Raw genomic sequence first — 23,310 nt, forward strand, 5'->3', positions numbered from 1 at the left:
ATTCAAAAAAGAAAAAAAAAAAAGCTGGATGTTGTCGGGGGCCACACCATGTGTGCGCAGGGGGTCACACCATGCACACGTGCACGACGTTGAAACCGAAGAGCGAACGACACAGATACCATGGAAAACTATTCGGTGAAGCACTCTCCTTATCCAGTGCAGCTCCACATATGTGACACTAACTAAAAGTGTGGCCCTGCCAACGCAAAAGTAGTTTTTTTCTTTGTTTTTGATTTGGAGAGAGAGGGTACATCCACGCATGTGCCCGCGGTGGCACCAACGCCGGCTCATGGGGCACAGGCCCGCCTCGCGCTCACCCGCACGCAATAATGAGCGCTCGCTCTCGCATTCTGTGCCGCGCACACCGCTGCCGTTTCGTGGTTTGTCGGCCACAGGACACCCGCTATAGGTGCATGCTCGTACCAAAATGACGAAATCCAGGGCGAAATTCCTGGATTGTCCATGGGGAGAATTCGTTATATCAAGGCTGTCTCCCACTGCTACTTTGTTACATGGAAGTCGCAAATACCTGTGCTTCTATAGAGCAACGACAGGAATAGAAAAACTTTGTTACATCAAGGAATTCGTTGTATGAAGCTTCGTCATAAGCAGGGTTAACTTAGTTGGCCATTGACGCCGAAGTCCTTTTGTTATACAGTCAAGTTCAGATTTTGAAATTTTCAGGATTGCAAAAAGTCTGAAAAGGGGGCAGTCTAAAACACATTTGTGTTTTTTTTTTTTTTACTTAGCAAAGCCAAGTAAGATATGATTGAAGATATGTTTGTACACTCATCAGGCATTTTTGTGCTTGCACAGGCGCTCGTGACTACATTCGGTACTTGCGGGAAACCCCTGTTTTTGGCTACGTGCTAATTGCCAATTGCAAATTTGTGGCTTGGGACTAGTGTTACCTACATCAGGAAAATGAAGAAAAAGTTAGTTTCTTGCATGATCGGGCTGTGGTTCATGTTTACATTGCTTAGGAGTGTTTCAATAGAACACGGAACACAAAGGCTCTGTGGAGGAGGGGACTCCTACTTGATGCTTGTGCATGTGTATGGTGTGCTACTGTACAAAACTCTCCACAGCGTCATTAAAATGCCACATTTTCTGCGGCACGGAGCTGATTGGTTCTAGTTCGTTTTATGCAGCACGTCGCCTACTAAGCTCGTACTACTGTCACTTAGGGGATGCTAGCTGGACTGTACGCGTGCGTTTGCAGGGCGTGTTCGTCGTGCCTACTGTGTGCTACTGTACAATGATGTTTTACCATACAAAAATCGCCGCCCAAGCACTCCTTACAAATGGTTAACCAACAAAAGCTGAAAAGTGCGGCCCTGGTATTTAGCAGTGGGTTCAACCCAACGTGACACTGAAGCCCTTCACAATTATTGGTTACTTGTTCGTGCTTATTAATGAGGTTAGACACATCCTTTGGCTTGGGTTTACCACAGCATTTATTTCGCATGCAGCACATTATGCCCCTCATGATTGCAGTAATGGGTGAGTGTAATGAGCAGTCGAATGCGTTAATCATAGTAGTTATCGAACCACAGGCTGTCACAAATGTTGCAGCCAAAGCCAATATGCTGCTGGAGAAACTCTCTCCTGCACTCATCACATTGACGCAGCAACGACGTTGCAAGCATTTGACTTCACGGGTTAACTTGGCGGCGTGGTTTAGAGGATCCGTCCACCATTGGCGCTTGTATTCCTGTTAGCGATTTAGCGTGGCTTGGAAGGCTGCTGGATCATTGGTACGCCGTTGCGGCTGGAACTTGGCCTCTTGGGCCTGTTTTTGTGCCCGGACTGCGCCATCAGCCTGGCAAATACGGGCTCTCTCATGTTTCCACTTTCCACATTTTTCTACAGTTGTCCGTGGCATACCGATGTGGAAGGTTTCGGGAAAAACTTATGCGCGCACACTCGGCGCCACGGCTGCGATGGGATGGACGACGCCACTCACAACACAGCCAAGAGCTGCATCATGCTTAGGCATGATGCAGCTAACGTTGTAATTGATAACACAGCTAATGGAGACCGCTCGTGACACCGCTGCCAAAGGGATCTTAATTTCTCCTAGCCATATACAGCTTTTGCTGTAAACTCTCCTCAGCATCATTGGAATGCCCCATTCGCTGCTGCATGGAGCCGATTGTTCCTAGTTGTTTGTATGCAGCACGTCTCCCACTAAGATCGTACTGTCACTTAAGGGAGCCCCGACGCGGTGGTCTAGTGGCTAAGGTACTCCTCGGCTGCTGACCCACAGGTCGCGGGATCGAATCCCGGCTGCGGTGGCTGCATTTCCGATGGAGGCGCAAATGTTGTAGGCCCGTGTGCTCAGATTTGGGTGCACGTTAAAGAATCCCAGGTGGTCGAAATATCTGGAGCCCTCCACTACGGCGTCTCTCATAATCAAATAGTGGTTTTCGGATGTTAAACCACACATATCAATCAATGTCACTTAAGGGACGCTGGTGGACTGTACGCAAGCATTTGGAGTGACTGTTCTTCATGCCTATTGTTTCTGTCCACACACAAGTGTAACAATGATGAGCTACTATCGTTACTGCAAGCAGCATGTCTGTGTTGAGCCCGGAGTGATTTTGCCCAAAGAGGTGGCAGTGAACGACCGTGTGGCAGGTTTGGGTTGTCACATATTGAAAGCATGTAGAATGCTTATTGTGCGAGCTTACTTGTACTACCAAGAAGTTAGCTGTAGATGCTTATCATAATATGGCTGTCAGCGGTTAAACCATACTGGCACGTTTTCCATCTGCTGCAATCACTCCTTCATGCATTCTTGGTGTGGCATTGCTCCACTCATGCTGTTCAAGGTTGCGGGATGTAATCTCTATTGCAGTGATGGCATTTCAGTGAAAGCAGATTGTCAGAAGCTTGTGATCTTGCTCTTAGGTGCATGTTTAAGAACCCCTGGTGGTTACAATTCAGAGCCTTGCACTACAGTGTCTCTCATAATCATCTCGTTGCTTTGAAACGTCACCTTTAGGTTCCTTGATGGTTCACCACATAACATCAACGTATTGTGGCAAGGCTGACTTTTGGGAAACCTCTGCAGCTATAAAGAGATACTCGCGACAACGCTGGTTCAAGCTTGCAGGATGAAGTAATGCAATTTCTAACCTGTAATGTGAAAAGGAAGTCCAAAAAGTTAGATGCTAATGAGTTTTGAAATCAGATTACTAATTTCGGACATTCTTGTACATTGACCCTATGGGTGGTGATAGTGCTATTGAAACCTCTTAATCTTCAAGCATACACAAAATACTGGCAGCTGGTTATGACACTCATTATATCGTATTTACACGATTGTAAGTAGACTTGAATGTGGGTCAACCCCATTAAAAATCTTTAAAAAAATCAAGAGCATGAGCACACTTTATGAAAAAAATTTATTTCCATTGTTTCGGAACGAAACAATCGAATGCCAGTGTCCGAAGGTGGCTTCACGACAGTGGTTGAAAGCTGTGCAGGATAGCTCGCTTTATTGCAAACGAGTTCTGCGGAAACCTGCAAGGTGGCGGAAGGGAGTTATCAATGAATTCACCCTCATGCTGTCAATTGCTAGCTTGCTGGTTAGCTCAATTAGAACAACTCCCCTGGGAAGGCGTGTGTCCTGGGTTCAAACACCGGACCAGGATGCATTTTTCGGCAACTAAGAAGCTTTTCTTTCCGAGAAATCTGTACAGATTTCTTTATGGCGTCGTGCTACAAGGAAATCTTCCCCTTTGTTATCCCTTCTGCCACCTTGCAGGTTTCTGGAGAACTTATTTGTAGTACTTGTGTCCCTATGCTTTGAGTTCTCAATAGATTCGCCCTCACACAGTCAATTGCTGGCTTCCTGGTTAGCTCAGTCGGTAGAGCGATCGTCCCAGAAATGCGTTGATTCCTGGTTCGAACCCTCGACCATGACGAATTTTTCGGCAACTAAGAAGCTTTTCTTTCTGAGAAATCTGTAGGAGATTCCTTGTGGGTTTGTGCTACAAATGGGTGGGTGTCTTCTTCCCCTTTCTTAAAGCTAGCCTTGTGGGAATACGCAGGGTTTATTTCAAAGCGATAGTGTTGAAGAGCGCATTTCGCAGAAATTCCGGTGTCTGTGTGGGCACCATTGGTTGCAAGTGAAAAATTATTTCGTGCGTGACTGAAAAATCGAAAGATGCAAATAAAATAAATATTTGGGTCTGAGAGAGGATCGAATCCAGGCCGTTTGCTTGGAAAGCTGATGTTCTACCACACATTTACGTGTCAACTTCGAATTAGGGAAAATAACTTGCTCTGCTTGAAAATGCAGTGAAAATAACTTTCGTACTATACAAGCACACGCCTCCTGTGTACAGCCTTCACATCACAACCACTAATATCTCGATAATATTGCGTGGTACCAGGGAGCAATGCCATCCGGAATCGGAACATGGGGTTATCATAATGACTTCATGGTTTAAAGCTGGCTACTCATTACTAAAGGCAAACAGGTTACTGCACGTATTTCCTTTAAAGGGCCCATAAACCACCTCAGATATTTTTTCAAATTTCAAGTAAACACGCGCATTGTGTGCAGAATGCCGGCGCGATTGATTCTACACATGGCAGCGCTACGAGCCACTGGCACGCCACGATTTCAGTGAAACAATTCCTCATCCTTTCGGGGCCTTTTGGGACGTGCCATATCTCTAAAGCACAGAGCCAAATGTGCTGATTGGTCGAGCCTACGACTTCCGGTCAGTCTGCAAGCAGCTGTCTGCACTGCTTGTTGTTCGTCCTGTTGCCCGCGTGCGTGCACCCGCTCATGAGTCAGTTACTGCGGCCGGCATGTCTTTGTATGGGTCCATCGCGTTGGCAATCCTTTGGAGGCGTGCGCGCAACGCAGGTTCCATACCGGTACGATTACGGCAGCCACGGTTCGCCAACAAACATGCAGCTGCAACGCAACTGACGGAGTCGACGGCTGGAGTCGCGACAACCGGAAGTAGACAAGTGTTTCAAGCAGTGTGTCAGCGATGACGTATGCCACGGGAGATTGGAAGGGGAGCTCCGTGAGAGAGCAAAGCGGCTTAGGAGAGGATACCAGAGGAGGGAAGCACGGGAGAGAGTGAAATGAGTGATCGTCATGCATGGTTTTCATAATCAAACACGTCTGGCTCCGCTATTACTGCACCGTTTTAAAAAATTTTCAGTTTTGTGCTCGTCGTACACTCGTGCACAATTTCCTCACCACAATTTAATTTCGACGTCTGGGTGGTTTATGGGCTCTAAAAGATTCCCCATAGATTTCACACGCGTTATTGCTTGTCGTTAAAAGCATGCTACTCATTACACAGTATGCAGCCATATGCAAAAGCTTCACAGATTCAAGCCACATTCAACTTCATCTATTACATTGTAGTAATCCACAACTTAAACTATTCGAGGAACATCATTCATTAAATAGTACACACTAAATGGTTGAAGTGTGCACTACAGACAGGATATTTCTATCGCGTTCAACTCTTAATGGTGAAACTTAAGAGTCCCCCAGTTTTTTAGAAAGATTTTACTACTGAATCTAGTTTTCTGTTCTAGGTCGACCCCCGCCTACTTCGGATTTCGATCAAGCCATAATGGGTTGACCTATAATCATGTAAATACAGTAAATGGCCATAGTGATATCAATGAAACCATTTTGCAGTCGGGCCTATGCAAAATAACTGTGTGCTTGCTGGCCCCTTGGCAGATCGATAGGCGACACTTGGGTGTGCCATTAGAGGTTTGTGGTTCCGTGATATAATCAGTGAAAAAGGCTAAGACGTGCTTTGTGCTGCCAGATGGCACAATGCAATAGTGTTGCAAGTTATATCAGATTTATATGGTGACACACATCTTCCGTTTCATGATACCTGATAAAATATAAGTGTCTACTATCAATAGGAAAAGTTAGCGGGAAGCGAAATATTTGATAAAGCTCAATTCCCGCTTTGTCTGGCAATATAGTTTCGAAATAAATGTTCCATACTGCTCTCTGCATTTCGACCTATACAGTCACCAGCTTGATTACAAGCATTGAGCACTTATATAGCAGAAATTCACATTTGTTATGGATCCAACGTCCCGCAAACTTTTGCTGTTGATAGTACATCTAGAGTGTACTCTAATACATGCGATATCAGTAAATTATAGGATCTACTTTTATTACTCTAGCTTCTATAATATGTTATTTTGGTGGGGGTAAAATACAAACACACTGTGTACAAACTAAAAATGTCAGCTAATGTACCCATATGAAAAAAAGGGCTTTTGCTACTCTCGTACACAAGCTATTTCTGGGGAGCTATTCTCGATGTGTCCATCTTGTGACTGTCCACTTCTGCCACCTCTGCTTGGCTCGAGCTCGGTGAGCAGCGGGCCATACTTTTCATCTTATAATCTTCGGTATTGTCATTTTGATGTCATGAAGCTTTCACAATGATAAAAAAATATCTGGTGTTACATCTCAAAACCACGAGACGATTGAGACACCGTAGTGGAGGGCTCCCGAAGTTTCGACGATCTGGTGTTTTTTAACGTGCACCGACATTGCACAGTACATGAGCCTCTACCATTTCGCCTGCATTGAAGTGAGACTGCTGCGGCCGGGATCGAACTTTTTACCTTTGGGTCAGCAGCCGAGCACCGTATCCATGTTCTATGGAGGTGGACCGAAGCTTTCACAACTTTCCACACAAATGTGAGAAATACAATGCGATTCACCATAAAGAATGCAGCCCCCACAGATATGCTTTTTTGGTGCACATCTCCGAGTGCATGCATAAACTCTGATCACGTTAACCTTAGAATTAGGTTTAATACGGCTGCCCGCCTAATCCACCTTTAAAGTCGCTACACATTCCTTGCAATGTTATCAAACATCTGAACATGTTCATATGCAGGTTCACGCTTATGCTAGTTTTAACTCTCCTGTTCAAGTGACCATTTTGTCCACTTTATATCATTTTATGTTGGCAGTGTGCTGGTGTGTCAAGTGCGTCGACGTGCTCAAGAGCACTTCGTTGCCATGGCTCGCTGCTTTTTCTAGTGAAAATGTGCTCCGCCGAAGTAGACCTGTCTACAAGGTGGCAACATGGAGAACAGCTCCCGTGCAAGGGATACGGTGTAAAATTTTGAGAAATGTATAAATGCCAATCTCTAAAATGACTAAAACCTGGATTGCCATTCTGAAATAGTGTTTTTCTTCCACAATTATGTTTATATGCATGGTGACAATATGGTGATGAAGACTAACAAGTAAAGGCAGAGTCATTAGGGAAAAATTTGAGAGGCGGCATGTTTTAGACCCCTTTTTATGTAATTGGTACAAATTGCTCTAGGAGAGGTTGAAACATGGGAATGAGAGATAGCCATCTGTCATCTGCTTTTTCGGAATTTCAAATACAGGATAAAAGTTCGGCGTGCAGCTTTATAATACTGTGATGGCAGTTAACACATTAGATGAGGGTGTATAAAGATATCTCCTTATTTCTCTCTAACTTCAGTGGTTTTAATTAATGAACAATGATTGGGAAAATGTAATGAATGATAGGGCGACATGCACCCCAACCCAATTTTAGTCTTGGGCAAAGTTTTATTACCTGATTAGCGTACCTTGTCGCTAACTGGCTAGAAATCATAAATGTCGCAAAATCTCGAGCAAGTGCGTCCTCCCCCATTTTCAGTATACAGTATAATCCCGATGATACGATTACGGTTTATGCAAATTTTGCGATGATACAAATTTTAAGGTTGTTTTGGATGGACTACATTATATAAAATACGCTGGGATTCAGCACTATATGAATGGTTTTTCCAGTCACCCCAGATAATAAGAATTTGCGATTGACCGGTGCACGCAAGCAAAACAACGCGGCTTGTTTGTGGGAGAAAGGCCCGTGCACTCTTGGCACCCCTCAAAAAGAGTAAATGTGGCAAAACTCAGCAGAATGGTCCCCGCTTTTTTTTTTTTTTAATAGAAGCATGCCGCGAGACAGACAGGAAAAAAAAATCGGTGTGATCGTTTTTGGCTTTGGCTACACCGTCTGCTTTAGTTCTCTAACCGCATGATGTAAACAGCCAGCTGCAAATTCAACACGGCGGCAAAGGCGGCGGTGGCAGATCGCTTGGGTGCAATCGCGAACTACTCCTGCCGTATGTCAAAGCTCACGGCCTTGACTGGGACGCTTTTTCATAGCCAGCTTTGGATTACGGTTGCCAAGAACACTGGAAGTAGAAGGTTTTGAAGGCTTCACTTACAGGCTTGGAAGACTTCTTTTGGAGCTGTTCTCCCTGTCAGGGACTAAAACTTGTTCCATGGCGTCAGGTGTGTTACACTCTATGAAAAGGCAGAGTGAAAAAGAAAAGGCTTATTTTTATCCCACAACAATCGTCAGGCTTGCTTGCGATTGCTTTTCGGAAAACTCTGCGCTTCCCACTTTCCTGTCAAGAATGCTATGTTTTGCTGATAATGCACATGCCGTTTGTGACTTGCAAGTGCCGGGAACATAGCGATAATGCAAGAAAAGGTATATAGAATAGCTGACCATCAATGTTGTAAAGCAAAAAAAAAACCTTGTTACTTGCTGTTTTTGTTTGTGTGTGTGTGTGTGTGTGTGTGTGTGTGTGTGTGTGTGTGTGTGTGTGTGTGTGTGTGTGTGTGTGTGTGTGTGTGTGTGTGTGTGTGTGTGTGTGTGTGTGTGTGTGTGTGTGTGTGTGTGTGTGTGTGTGTGTGTGTGTGTGTGTGTGTGTGTGTGTGTGTGTGTGTGTGTGTGTGTGTGTGTGTGTGTGTGTGTGTGTGTGTGTGTGTGTTATATACACTGAATGCACTTCCATAAAAAGCTGCATCTGATAATACTCTACTAAAAGCTTGTTTGTGAGTAAGGTCTTGGTTACATATAGCTTATTACAAGAAAAATGTATATTAAAGTTGCTGTGGACCAAAACTGGCTAAGCACAATAGCTACATGGGCCATCTGTAATTTTGTTGTGTATTTGACTACTGTACCCCTATGAATTCTGCTCGGTATAAGAAACTCTGTTAGTGGAACATATTCTCCCAGTTCTTGCTGGTTACATTTAACAAGATTCTTGTCGAATTGAATTAGTGAGCAATATATAGTCTAAAAATAATTCATTATGCACACATCTGTTTTTATTTCTTGCATGTTAATCTTCAGACCTATTGTTACTTTCTCTGTTGGTAATCAGTTGTTTCAATTCATACCTAGCATTGCCGAACATGCGTCCAAACAAATGTAATACAGATTGCCTCAAGATTATTCATCTGTTGTGGTAAGATGGTGTTGATATGGATTGCAGGCATTGGGATCTGCAGGCTAGAGATCAAAGGGGTTTGAGTGCTGTTATTGTTTTTTGTTAAAGGTGCCTGTTGCACAAGTCTGTTATGTTTGTCTCTGAAATATTTTTAATGCATTACTCTAAATTTTATTATTTGTCCTTCTTAGCATGCATTCTTATTGTCTTGGCTCTCTATAGCTATTGTAGTCTTTGAATCGTTGAAGGGGTCATGAACCACCCCTTGGGCTTGGTGAGAAAACACATCCTGCAGGCAGTAGGTGCTGCTATGAAAATGTCGGCCAAATCTTGCTGCAATGTGCAGCTGAGTGATTTTGGATGAGGAGCCAAAGTTACCCTTTTCTCAAGCACGTTCTCTTCATATAGAGGCCTGTGCTATCTGTGGAGCCGATTGTGCTGTCTGTTTGGTGTTGAACAGCAGATAGTATGTTTACATTGGTTAAAATCCAGCATAAATCAAGAGCGGCATTAGAATGAGGTGCGCTTCTTGGCACTGTGCCGCCACATGCTGGCACCTAGCTCCATTGTCTGCAGACATTACGCAGTGAGCCTCACTCACCCACAGCAGTCACAATAGGAGAGAGCAATAGAGCAAACGCTGATTTAACTTTTCCATTCCTCCTCGCGTAACTTCATGTGTGCTCATCAGTACGAGAGAAAGGAGGAAGTGCTCTAAGTGCACGACAAAACCCATGTAACTCTACATTCTTCATTGATTAAAAAAATTTTTGCAGATTGGTTTGTAAGGCAATGGCTGAGAAATTGAGGTTATCTAATGATTACATGGCCCCTTTTTATACTACTAGTACTAGCACTAATCATCAATTAGTATTTCCTCCGCTGTACAGGTCCAAAATGTTCTGTCTGCTATAAATATTTTAAAATGTATCACTCTGTTTTTACAGCTGCATTGCTGTGGAGCCAACAGCACTGCTGACTATGGAGGCAAGATTCCATCATCCTGCTGCCAAGATAAGCCAGATAACTGCACACCAGAGAAGGCCTACACAAAGGTACAGTAAATGTTTTGATGCCAACAGTAGGCCAATTGTTAAATGCCGAGGTGTGTACTGTCAAACCTGCCGATCTTACTCGGTGCAAATCAAATTATCCTTTATATTCAACTATTTTCGAGCATGACAATGCTTTAATGTCAAATGCATAGGTAAATCTGCAGCTAAATTGAAGAAGAGCAGTGAGAACACTTGATACGGGGAACATCACGCTGTGCGAAATGCCCCAAGAATTTAGTTTCCCATCGTAGGAAGTTGGATTTTCGGCACACAATAGGGAGAGTAAGTGGTGTGTTAGAATGGTGCCAGATGGAGCAAGACTTGAGTATAAATAGGGCTCTGTGTTTTTGGACAAATTAAAAAAAAAATCTGATGAACTCTCACCTGTGGTTTTTTTTACAACTTAGGTTCCTCTGATAGTCGGATTGTGAAAGAGCATTGTTCAAGCTTTATAGAGATGTTAAAGGCTAGCAAAAAAATTATGCAAGAGTGAAAGGTTAGCGATTGAGAATGTCGAAAATGTGAATATGTGCAGTAGCACTTTAGTAATTTAGGAATTGAAGGAGCACTGACATCAAATTTACTCGTGCCAAGATTTTTGCGTCAGCGAGTAGCTATAGACCTCGTAGCAGCGATTCGTGACCTAAAACGCTACTGAGGGATGAACAACTATCACTTTTATTGATTTATATTACTGGGATCCAACACTATTTAAAAACGGCCGGCAATCCCGCCATTTTTAGCACTGGAAGCAGCAGCAGTGGTGATACCTCGCGATCACCTCCAGACCACGCCACAGCTGACCACTTCTCCACAGAAAATAGTGACGTCAGGCTCAGCTGCTCCGCAAACATTTCGTCTGCTAGGCGGACACATTCAGTCATGCCTTGTCACCTGCATTGCTGTCGTCGCCGTACAAAGTGCGAACTCGGGTTCAATACTATAGTCTGGAGCTTGGAATCCCCACGATTCACAATGTCGCGAATTATTTTTGCATCGATCGACCTTTTCCTGAACAGTGATTCCGAAATAGACTCCGTTTCAAGCAGCACTGCAGAGGTGCCCGAGGATGCACGCTTCAGCCATGTTCGCTTGTTTGTCTCAGTTAGCTATATTGGTGTGTTTTGGCGTGCAAGGCATTCAGGTATACGCAGAGGGGTCAATGCAATATAGCTATCGTGAATGAGAATAAGCAGAAAAATAGAATACGTTTCCTACTTGCTAAGTTCTTTTTTGCTCCTCCAGATGGCTTCACCTATCCAGCTTCTTGCGGTTGACACCGTATTACTACTTTTACGTGGACTCAGTCTACAAATGAACTAAAATTCAACGATACCTGCATGTTACTTGTTAGCGATGATATCCGACTACACGCTCTTTCACTTTTGATAGCTTGCGGTGTGTTGATCTGTAATACATACGTGATATGAAAGGACACCTTCATTGTGCTTTTTCCGTGCTTCGAACTAGAAGACTGCAGCTCACCTGCAACTCACAACGATCCCCGACATGCTGACCGACAAGCACACGTTTAATCATGCTCTTTTCTTTCGCCATTTTTTTAAAGGTGGTTTTTATCTTGATAACTTCAAGAAATCATTCAAACTGGTACGATGGAGATCAGACGCGACGAGCCATGGCCGAGCTGCACCTGCGCGCGCTAGCCAGGCCCTAGCCCGGCCGTAGACGAGCGAGTGCGTTTCTGCACTTCGGTGCCAATCGGCGCCACAATAAGAACACTCCGATCGTATACGTCATCGCTACTAGGGCATCGTCACTCAGGATGGTATTTGTGGCATGTATCACACCGAAGACGTAGCACTTGTGTCGATGTCGCAGGGCAGTCTATTTTTCGTTTTTCTCCTTTGCTTTTTTACGCTGTTTGACATCGAATTAAAATAACTTCCACGCGATCGATGCCATTCAGATTTGGCCAAGAAGACCTATGCATACCAAGCGATCGAATGATGGGCACATTTCCATCTTGAAATTTGATGTCAGTGCTCCTTTAAGGTACCGCATTTACTCGCATAATCCTCCGACTTTTTTTTGCCGGAAAACCGATGAAAAGTTGGAGGGTGCGAGAATTACGCAGGGAAAACTTTTTACGAAAACGTACACAGCGAAAAAGAAAACGAAGTGGCCGCAAATCAGGATTCTCACACCAGCAACTAACAGCAAGCTTTAAGAAGTACTAATTAAAACTTACCTCAACAATAAAAGCAGAGATTCAACACAAGACAAGTCGAGAATTGGAATACCATACGCAAGCTTGCGGACGCGTCGGGCGTAGCGGTAGCGTTCGTCGCTCAACAGGAGCCCTCAAAAGACAAGCGTGGGATGTCAGTATTAGGCTGATGGCTATTTAACAGAATCGTCTGCAGTTTCCTTCTGAAGAAATAAAGTTTATCATCAATCCCAGTTTTAGGCACACGGCAGGCCCAACGCGCCTTGGTGGCTTTAAGCTACTGTCACCAGTAGTGAACACAAAACTCGTAGACTCTGAAGGGCCTACCGGCAGCCCTGCTGCTGTTGTTTAGTGCATGATTTATCACTTGCAACTTGAAAGCAGCCGTACAGCTTCAGTATCGCCCTATAATGTGACAAGATTATCGACACAACATACAAAACATGCCGCAACGCGCACTAGCTACTTCGGCTTGGCTTGGATTGGATTGAATCTCTGTGCAATACTACTCTTGATGCTTAAGAGGTGGCGTGCGCTATCATCATCAGTGGCTATAAAGAGCAGACAACATTATTGCAGCAGTTTTCGGGGGTGCGCTAATTACACGAAGAAAAAAAAGAAATCGTATTTTTGTTGAGCGATGTGGGGGGTGCAAGAATTATGCGAGTGCGAGGATTAGGCGAGTAAATACGGTAAATGTAAAACGGTTTGCTCGACCAATGGGAATTCTAGTGCTAACCTGATAAGGTACAGTAGGTCTTTGGTATGTAATCACTAATACTGCTATAAAAAAAAATTCAGTGAATTAGACGATGGTATAACATGCTACTTGTGCATTACTGTTCGATTCATAGATAAAGAACTTCCTGGCATTACCCTTGACAACGTAGGTACTCAGGTTTTCGCCGAGATATGCTTGACTGGTTTAGTGGTGCCTTGAGAGTTGTTTCCTTATATCTGATTGCCATCAGTAAGTCCTAGATGTGCACTTCTTTGAAAGAATATCGAAGAAGAAGATGCAGAGACGAACAGAGCAAACGAGATGGAGTGTAACGATTCATGGGCGTAGCTGGCTGGCATAACTTGCTCTAACCACAATTTAAGGAAAATGCTGCTGCCATGTACTATCTATGGATGTCCCGATAAAGCACGTAGCTTGGCCAAGACTAGCTGCAGCAATCAAATACTCTTCAGTGGATGCGTTGAAGGGAACTCCTACGCTCAAGGTCTATGCCACACTTCTGTAGACTGTGGGATGAACAACAAAAATGTCTACTCGAGTGCTCGCTCCATGAAAATTCAGTGAGCACACAAGTAGTGACTACATGCGCAGCGAGCACACGATTACAAAACTGACCGCAACGTGAGCAAGTTGTGCAATAGGCATTGTTGCCCTGCTGTTTTGCTGGTTTTGTCAGCATGTTTCATACCAATGCAAGGGAAAAGGAAGAATAAAGAAATAGTTTTAAAGGTTTCAAAAAGTAAGACTAATAATAGGGTTACATGCCATTTTCATTGCTGCTTTCGTGGACACTCCTTCGTGTGTCGAAGCCAACTAAGTTTACATGTGTCGTTCACACGACTCCTTGAAGAAGAGATGAACATTAGTCCAATGTGGATCACACGAGTTGAGCTTGAGTTCACTGTATACATGGCTTGACCATGTTGCATTTTGGTTTAAAGATTTCAAGCTATTGTCCAGATGTGAAAGAAAACATTTCAGATCTGTGGAATTTTTCATGCTCTTAGCTTTGGCCTACTTTAGATACTTCATTTCTTTTTTTCTTGTGTGTGCTCCTGGCTGCAGCAACAATTCAATAGAGGCTCAAATGCAAGAGGCCAGTGTTCTCAGGTGCACCTTGAAGAACCGCTGAAGGTCGAAATTTCAGGGGCTTCCCTCTGCAGTGTCTCATAATCATATCGTGGTTTTCATATGTAAAACTCGAATAAATATAATAGGGCTTGTAGCAGCGAGGGTGGTTTGGTTTTCTTAGAAACTCTTAAATAATTTCAAGTAGTAAATGAGAAATATCGAGAAACCAAAACAGGTAGCTGATTACTTATATGCTAATTATCACATCACAATGTGCTTCACTGTAATATAAACCAGTACATATGGTGTACTCAGATTTGTACTCATATGGTGTACTCAGATTTGGATGCTCGTTAAATAACCCCAGGTGGTCGAAATTGCCGGAGCCTTCCACTACGTCGTCTCTCATAATCATATGGTGGTTTTGAGACGTTAAACCCTACAAATCAATCAAATCAATCAATATGGTGTTGTCAGAAAAGAGACTGGCGATGTCGTTCAACTATGCATTTAACTTTAAAAACATCTCCAGTTTTCAACTGTATTAGCCATCATGGTTGTCTTGTTCAAAAGACTGCTTTGTCATATCTTCAGGATGCTAGCAAGGTAGGATACGTTTTTGCAAGCACATTATGGCCTGTAGTCATCAGGGTTGCCACTGGTGGCTACTTTTCGCCAAATTGGCAAATTTGAGAGGCCCGTGGCAACAGAAAATGACGAATGGCGACATGGAGAGTTTTTGGCGATTTTCGACTTAGGTCTAGACTGAGTCATGCATTCTATACTCAGTGTCTTTAAAACGAATCGGCAACATATTTTTCTATTTTGTTTGTAGTTTTTGACCCACCGGGAAAAGGCACACTTTTTGCGCAATTAAGTCTGTCCTGTCTATAGTTCGTATCTCCTGAGTTCACCTAAATCCTTGACGCACTGGCGCACTGGTGCATTTACCAGCAACCTCCTACGAAACTTACGTAAGCGGACTGTTTTACATGCCATGCCGCGAGGCGGTGGTGTTATACTAAGTTTTTTTTATGTCCTTTAAACATTTCAAGCTTCTTTAGTTTTGATTCTGAAATGGCTATATGTAGGTGACAATTAGGAAACATGTTTTAACTAGCCTCACTTGTCCTGAATAGCTTGTTGACTTGTTCAGTGTTGTAGTTCCCTCTTATTTAGTATGTACTAAAGTCTAAATTTATTGTTAACATACTTTTTGGGCCTGTCAAGAAGTCGGCTTCTTGGACAGCTTTCAGAAACTGCGCTGAGGTGACTGTAGCATATGCATGTCCGCCTTGAAAGCATGGTGTGGGCATTGGGATGGTAATGCAGCACTTTCGAATTTATATTCGTTGTTTCGTAATTAAGTTGTTTTATTATTGGACACATGATTCCACTGCAATGAAATTCTCCAAGTTTGCAATAAGGCTATGCACGCAACCTCTCTTGTCGTTGCGACTGGTTCGTCCTGTATTCATACAACTGAAACCATTACAACCTTTTGTTATGAGGCGCGAGCATTCGGGGACGCTGCTGGTGTATGCGTGCTTTTTTTCAGTGGTTCCATGGTGAAGCAGGTGATGACTCCTACTCCACCAAACCCACCCGAGGTAAAGTGGGCGATGCGACTGGCATTGAAAAACACCAGTATAATTTAATGGTTAAGGAGGGTACTGTACTTTAGGAGGCTATACACAATTAGCAATTTTAACGTGATAGCGTTACAGAGCTAGTGTCGCAGGAATTCTGCCGTTGGCGTCTGCTCCGTTGGTTGTGAGCGAAAAATAGTCCGTGAGCGAAAAAGCTCGTTACAGAGATCGCCACGGGAGGCCGCTACTTCTCCACGTATGCACGCGTGATCAGACTGAAAAAGCCGCGCATTTGGATAAAAAAAGAAAAAAAAAGTGCTCAAAGTCATGAGGCACGAGGGATGTAGTTTCTTAGCCCCTGCCACCCCTGCCTGCTTAGCTTCTAGCGCTTTCGTCGGGACGAGAGAAGAGAGAATACAACTGCAGCATGCAACAAACCTTTGTAACTTTACTCGCACTGGACGAATTCTTAAATATTTTGCGGCGTTGAATTCGTGAGGCAATAAGCTCTTTTAGTGAACTCATTCCATGGTTACTTGAAAAAGTGTTTCAGGGCCCTATTAAAGCATTTTGTTCGGCAGGTGTCACGATGAAAACGAGCTCATTCGGCGATTTGTAGGCATATTTGGGAGGCCTCAAACTACGTCTAAAAAGACCAGGATAGTTCAGTCATCGCCACTAAAAACACACAGGAACTTTCAAACAGCTCTGAAAATGGACAACTATGTCCATCTAGCAGAAAACAAATCATGCCTTTCCAGGGGCGTTGATCAAGCAAACAGCGAATGCTAGATAATGTAATGCCATCTGTGAGGCATTGTCACTCTTTATGGCCTCTGAGATCAGCTCTTGAAGGGGAAGCTTAAGGGTCCCCCAATTTTTTGTTACTAGACATGTCGCTCATGTAGAGTTGTGATATTTTTGGCGAAATTTGAAGAAAAATGGTGACTTTTGGCGACCTTTCACCCGTAGTTTGGTGAATTCACTCGAAAGTCAGTAGCAACCCAGGCAGTCATACTTACCTATTATTTGGGAACTTGCGATCAATCTTCAAAGTTTTCAGGAAAACTAGTTTACTTGCAGTTATTTAGTTTCGCATAGAGTACCGAAGTGAGCTTATTTTGATTATGATCATGAACGTCAATATAACTTGAAGTTACTCTAAGTACATGGTTGCACCAACTTATCATTGCTAAAGCACAGCTGAAGTTTGGCCGTTACAGTAGCAGGAATTTAAGTGAAATTGTGGTTTACAGAAAAAGCCTACTAGATATAAGCCTCCATAGGATATGTTGAAATTAGAGTGTAAGTATTGCAAGAAGCTTGAAAAATAGTTTTTGATACCAGAGCTCTAATAGAAAGTCATTGCTCCTCATCCAAAGTGGCTGATTACTTGGAATGCTCAGCTTTCTAGCTGCTCTTGGTCAGCTGAAAGGTGAGGTGTCACTATCGTGGCATTAGTCATTACCAGCCTGCAATTTCGTTAAGATTGCTTCACTAGTATGCACTGTTATTTGTTAACCATTTCATTGCATTTAGCCTAGATGTACTGTAACTAAACCTTGTTTCTTATTTTGTTTTGCTGCTTTTTTAGAACTGTATCGATGTGCTTCTGGAAAAGTTCAATGAGAAGATTGTGTACGTTGGAGTGACTGGTATCATCATCTGCTTCATTGAGGTAAGAACTATTACACCGTAGCCAGTTAATCTCCCTGCCTTTCCGCATCACCTCTTTCTCTATTACACTATATCAATTAGAAAGCATGCTAAGAGTGTGCTAGGAGACCTCAGTAAAGCATCAGTGTATGTATCAGTATTCTATTTACTCACGTAATGAACACACTTGCATACTAAACGCACCCCCGACTTCAGTCATGAAATTTTTTCGCATCCTTTACATTCATCTCCTGCAGTTATGCAAACAGACACCTGGCGCCTCCTTGCCCGTTGGATTTTTACCGCTTTTTATTATGCCGACCCCACTCAGCCACCTCTGCTCGCACCCTCCCCCTCTTCGGCCACTGCCGCGTGCAGTTACGTTTTTCTTTCTGTCTGTGCACGGCCCATGCCATCTATTGTCTTTTTTAGTTATCCGTGCGCCATAGCGGGGTTCACGAACGGTGTGAATGTAGAGACATTGCACCTGACAAGCACACAGCAAAGAAGGTCTCGAAATTGCTCATGCCACCCAACGGTCACTTCCTCCAAATACAAAACGTAAAGGCCCAACCACATGCACACAATTTTGGAGCGACTACGACAGGATTTGTGGTCACCATGGCTGTTGCAAAAGGCCATTGATCGCCATCACGTGTCAGGTTTTTGGAAAACTAGAAAAAAATGCTTGTCTCCCAGAAAAGAGCGTGATAATATGCGCAATATGGTAGCACCCCTGATTCAAGCTTCGGTTGCAGTTAGCTCTGCATGCTTGTTATCCGCACATATTTCAAGTAATTGTAGTAAGAAGTCAGTGTAGATCTACTGTTATTTTTTGTGTGGACAGTGAGGTGGCAGCTCTATTTTGTCGTGAATCTTGTTATCGACGGTTAGTTGATGCTTCGGTGGTGGCTTGCAACAATGGGAGTTGCTTGCTACAATGCCAACAGCGTGGTTGCAGTCGTCATACGAGGTTGTCGCGGAGTGGGCAAAGGGCATCATAGCGTTGTAGCGCATGCTCTGGGCACCCATTTTAGATCACAGAAGTACCGCTTTTGTGGTTAAAAGATTTGCTTGTGTATAACACGCGGCTGCATTAAAATGGCACTTCAGACTGCAAACCGCGGGAGAGAAAAAAAAAGTACTCGCGTCTCATCGCTAGGCAGCCTTCCTTGCATTACGGTCAAGGTGTGCCGTGAAGCCAACTCGTGCACTGAAATTCTTGTATAAACTTGCATAGAGAGTTTAGCTACATATTTTCTAGATATTTCACGCATTTTATTTCCAAGAATATACATTCACTTGGTGTGCAACCAAGTACCTCCAAGTTAGTGACAGTTCAATGCATGCGGTCGATAGGTCCTAATAATCTAATTCATCTAATTTTACCGAATCTAGTTATTCAGGAAATCTAGTTTACATTTATGGGTGACTTCCGCGAATACTTTTTGTTTGTTCACATGGCTTTGCAGGCTGTCACTGTACAGGAGATTAAAATAAGTGTGGCGGCACTTGTTGGAGTAGATATCAACCACTCTGCTAGTGTCTCTGGTGGTCGCACTTATGAGTGCACTCGATGGAGCTCAACCCATTGAGTGCACTGCGATCACCAGCAATGTTGGGGGTTTTTCATGAGTTGAGGAGGCATTGAATCGGTGAGGAGAGTGTAGATAGCAATTCCTATTGCTGCCTTCGTACGCACTGTATTACTTAATGTGTGGTGGGAGTGGTTTGTTGATGTTCTAGCTTAAACGCTGACAAAATTTTGGAACACCGTTTTAGGGTCTCTTTAAGCCACTTTCGTCTCGGTTAAATAGTTTCGGACGAAAAAGCACTAATATTGGCAAGTGTGTACTCGCTGTACGAGACAGCCGATCATGCGCTTGAATCACGCATGCATGCAAGTGCTGTAACATTGAGTACCAGTATGATCGCTGACATTTGCAAACTTTGCTGGCAATCGTCTGTTGATGACATTGTTAGCAGCCCTGAGAAAGCACAAATTGCTACTTACGCTAGCCTTCTGTCACATATTGCAGCCCGCTGCATTACAAGTCTCTCAAATTTCGAGGTATGCTGAATTCAGTGCTTATAAATGTTCCTTTTTTGCTGCTATATATATTTAAACTTTTTTTTTACTGCACGCCATAAGTTGACCCACCTCACATTTTCACTCAATGTTATCTTGATTTTAGGAGAGCTCTCTCTCTCTCGGGATTTCATGCTATCGACAATATTTTAACTTTGGGCGTGACTAATCTCTTGCTTTATTTGTCTTTGAAAAAGGGAAACAGAGTGATGCAAACTACTTCATACATCACTAATACAGTGGTGGGAAACCTGTGCCAATTGTGCCAACCTGCGCTAGCTAGAAATTTTTGCGCCATACTGCTCCAAAAGGGTCTTTTTTGTCTGATTTGCACCATTGGCATGTCACAAGGTGGTTTTGCAAACGAAAGTAATGTTGACAGCAGGTGTGTGAGCAGGTATTACGTGATAGTCGCCATCTTGTACACTTGCGCTGCTGCATTTTCACACAGTTGCGCAGCTGCAAAAGCACAGAATCGGCCGCTCAATTATCAATTTTTTTTTCTGAAATTTGGCAAATAAAGAAATGGCTTTGTGGTGAACACTTTGGGCAATATTTACTGTAGCCCTGTATTTATTCCTTTTTTTGCGGCGATGGCATACGTCCAGAGATGCAAATTGGTTCTTGGTATTTAACGCATACTACGTTTAGTGAGCAGTTAGCCACGCTCTCTGCGCATATGTACGTATTAAGGAGGTTTTACTATAAAAAGCTTTGAATGTGAGGAGGGGGGGGGGGTGCATAGGCGTGCTCAGGGTTCCCCTTCAGGGAGGGGGGGAGCAAAGGTTAGCTGCATGCCCCCCTCCCTATCATGTCAATGCATTGGACTGACTTTGCCCCCCACCCCACTCGCCCCATTTTGTATTATGTCAATCAATGTATGGGGCTGGCTTTGCATCCCCCCCTTGCCTCCCTGTGCACACGCCAATGTGAGTGAGCGAGCGCGCGCTTCAAGGACATCATGTTACAGGTAGCTTAGTTGGTGCAATATCCTTTACTGTTTTATGTCACCACTTCTTTATATGATCCTGCTTTTGTTTGTTTTTTGCTTATTTATTAGGTTTGCTGCTTCTGCATAAGGGCTCATTTACTGAGGGAACATTAAACTAAATTAAAGCTAAATTTTATTCCTCTGTGTGTATCATGAAAAGGCCATGCATGTTCCAAACAGAGATGGCTGATTCAAAAGCAGATTTTGCCTGCTGCAATTGCTGCTTCAAAATGTTGCAAGGCATCCCCATCACTGCTAATTAGTATTACAAAATGGGCACCTCCATTCTATTCCAATTCCATTCAGGGGAATCAGGACTTGCTACAATTCCATTCCATTTAATTCCCTGGAATGAAAAAAACGTGGCCCATTCCCACTCCAGGAAGATTAATTCCATTCCTGCAATTCCTCAATGTAGAAAATGCATCTTCATAGTTTTATTAAGTTTATAAACACCCCCATAAAGATGGTGTCATGAGATGAATTGAGAACTGCAAAAGTATGTAAAACACATTAATTACCAAGGTCAAGCATTAGTAGCTTACTGGCATATCTCGTGCAGTAAAACCACCCTACAAATTTCCATAAGAGCAGTTCTCTCACTACATATAGTATTGCATGGTCAGCATGCTTGAATGATTGATGTTTCAATTGTATAAGCTGAAATTTGTAAATGATAAACTGAGGACATAGTGTATTTTTATTCCGACAAAAGTAATGTTCAAGAAGACTAAGCAATTCGGCTATGTGTCTGGAGTCGTAAATGTGGAGAAAACTAGGATTTGGTTAATGGGGAACAAAACTTTTTAAATCTGATGGTACTACAGTGGACTCCCAATAAGCGAAACTCCCTTAAGTGAAAATGCCTCATTAACAGAACTAAACGGGCTCATATGGCTGTATTTCTGTGTTGTGCAGTAAAATTCATCGGTCAATCGAAACAGTGCTTATTGGTCACCTATGGTTTAACGACACACTCTAAACACAGCATAGAATCGCTCATGCCAAAGGTAGTCTCACAACCATGGCAACACCTTAAGATCGAGATAAGCCAATCCAGTAGTCATTCTCATTTGTGGCTGTGGGAGCCAACTGTGCGTTAGGCCTATTTGTGCGGCGAAATGCGGTGGATCATGGTGTTGTTTCAGCCTGATGGAAAGGAAGCGGCCGCACCATACACTCTCGCTTGAAAAAAAAGCTGCAAATTCTTCAGGAGCTCGATTGAAGTGGCCTGCCCAAGATGGAAGGGGCGAAAAAATACATCCCGAAATCGATGCTGTGGCGGATCTGGAAAGACAGAGAAAAGATTGAAGGCACTGTTAAGAACGGGACCTTTACATCTAAATGGATGCAGACGACGCCTTATGAACAGCTATAAAAGATCTTTTTCTGTGGTTGAAGTGTCCATAAGCGGACCGATTCCCGAGCAGAAAGCTCGAGAGATCGCCATGCAAATGGGTGATAAGAACTTTGTCCTAAGCGACAGATGGCTCAGCCGCTTCAAAACACGCCATGGCCTAGTCTTCAAAGCAATCTCAGGTGAGAGTGGTGCAGTCAACAGGGTTATTTGCACCGACTGGCAACAGGGGCAGCTTAAGAAAATTTTGATGAGCTTTGAGCCACGAGACGTCTTTATCGTCGACGAGATGGGTCTTTTTTATAAGGCGCTTCCATCAAAGTATCTCACCTTCAAAGGCGAAGCTTGTAGTGGAGGAAAACGAAGCAAAGATCGCATCACTGCGCTGGTGGGTGCAAATATGGCAGGAGATGAGAAATTGAAGGTGTTGGTAATAGGAAAATCGAGGCTTGTTTCAAAGGTGTTCGATAAGTTAGTTGTAAAGGTTGTACTTTGGGGAGAGTGGCTAGGTTAGTTTTAAAGGTTGTAGTTCGAGGTGTGTAGTTAGGTCAGTTTTCAAGAGTTGTAGCTTTAGGAGTGTGGTTAGGTTAGGTTGGTTGGGTTAGGTTGGGTTCGACACTTTCCCATTGCGTACCATGGAAATGGAAGAGCGTAGATGGCCATGGCCATTTTCGAAAACTGGGAAGACTCAAGATTTACTAGGCAAGACAGGAAGGTTTGTTCATCGTGGATGATTGCCCAGCCCTCGGTCAGGTTCAAGTACTCCAAGCCATCACTCTGGAGTTCTCGCCAGCCAATGCCGCGGTAGTGATCTAGCCAATGAATGGATCAAGGGGCTATTCAGAACATTAAAGTTCATTACTGCAGACCATTGCTACATAAAATGCTGCGTACAGCAGGCAGGGGGAAATGCTACAGGATAGATTTATTGGCAGCCATCCACATTTTGCCACCAGGCCGGTCAGCTAAAGAGACTGTTCATCTTTTGCAGCGCTATTTTGAGCATGAGGCTTGTCCAGAATTTCTAGCTAGTTTGTCAGGCATCGGTGTGTACTTTGTGAAAAAAACAACTCATGCTTGCTAAACAAACCACTCTTCACTCCTTTTTTTTTTTCCTGCTCATCATCATGAGTAAGGTGAGGTTTTTTCAATTTGAATAAGGGTCTTGGTTCACTAAATAAGTGTGCTTGAATGAAACTTTCGATAAATGGAACAGTTTTATGGATCCCTTTTGAGTTCCGCTTAAGAGGAGTCGACTGTATATGGAACAGCGCA

General features: G+C 43.5%; 1 protein-coding gene across 1 annotated transcript in view; it reads left to right on the forward strand.

The window, feature by feature from the left end:
* LOC119176074 (23 kDa integral membrane protein) overlaps positions 1-23,310 on the forward strand; it is a 49,948-nt gene that overhangs the window by 13,159 nt on the left and 13,479 nt on the right. The window contains exons 5-6 of the mRNA XM_037427193.2: positions 10,245-10,352; positions 17,537-17,620. Of these exons, the coding sequence (XP_037283090.1) occupies positions 10,245-10,352; positions 17,537-17,620 (192 nt within the window). The remainder of the gene's footprint in view (positions 1-10,244; positions 10,353-17,536; positions 17,621-23,310) is intronic.

The sequence above is a fragment of the Rhipicephalus microplus genome, chromosome X (genome assembly GCF_043290135.1).
Source record: "Rhipicephalus microplus isolate Deutch F79 chromosome X, USDA_Rmic, whole genome shotgun sequence".
In the NCBI taxonomy this organism is placed as follows: Eukaryota; Metazoa; Arthropoda; class Arachnida; order Ixodida; family Ixodidae; genus Rhipicephalus; species Rhipicephalus microplus.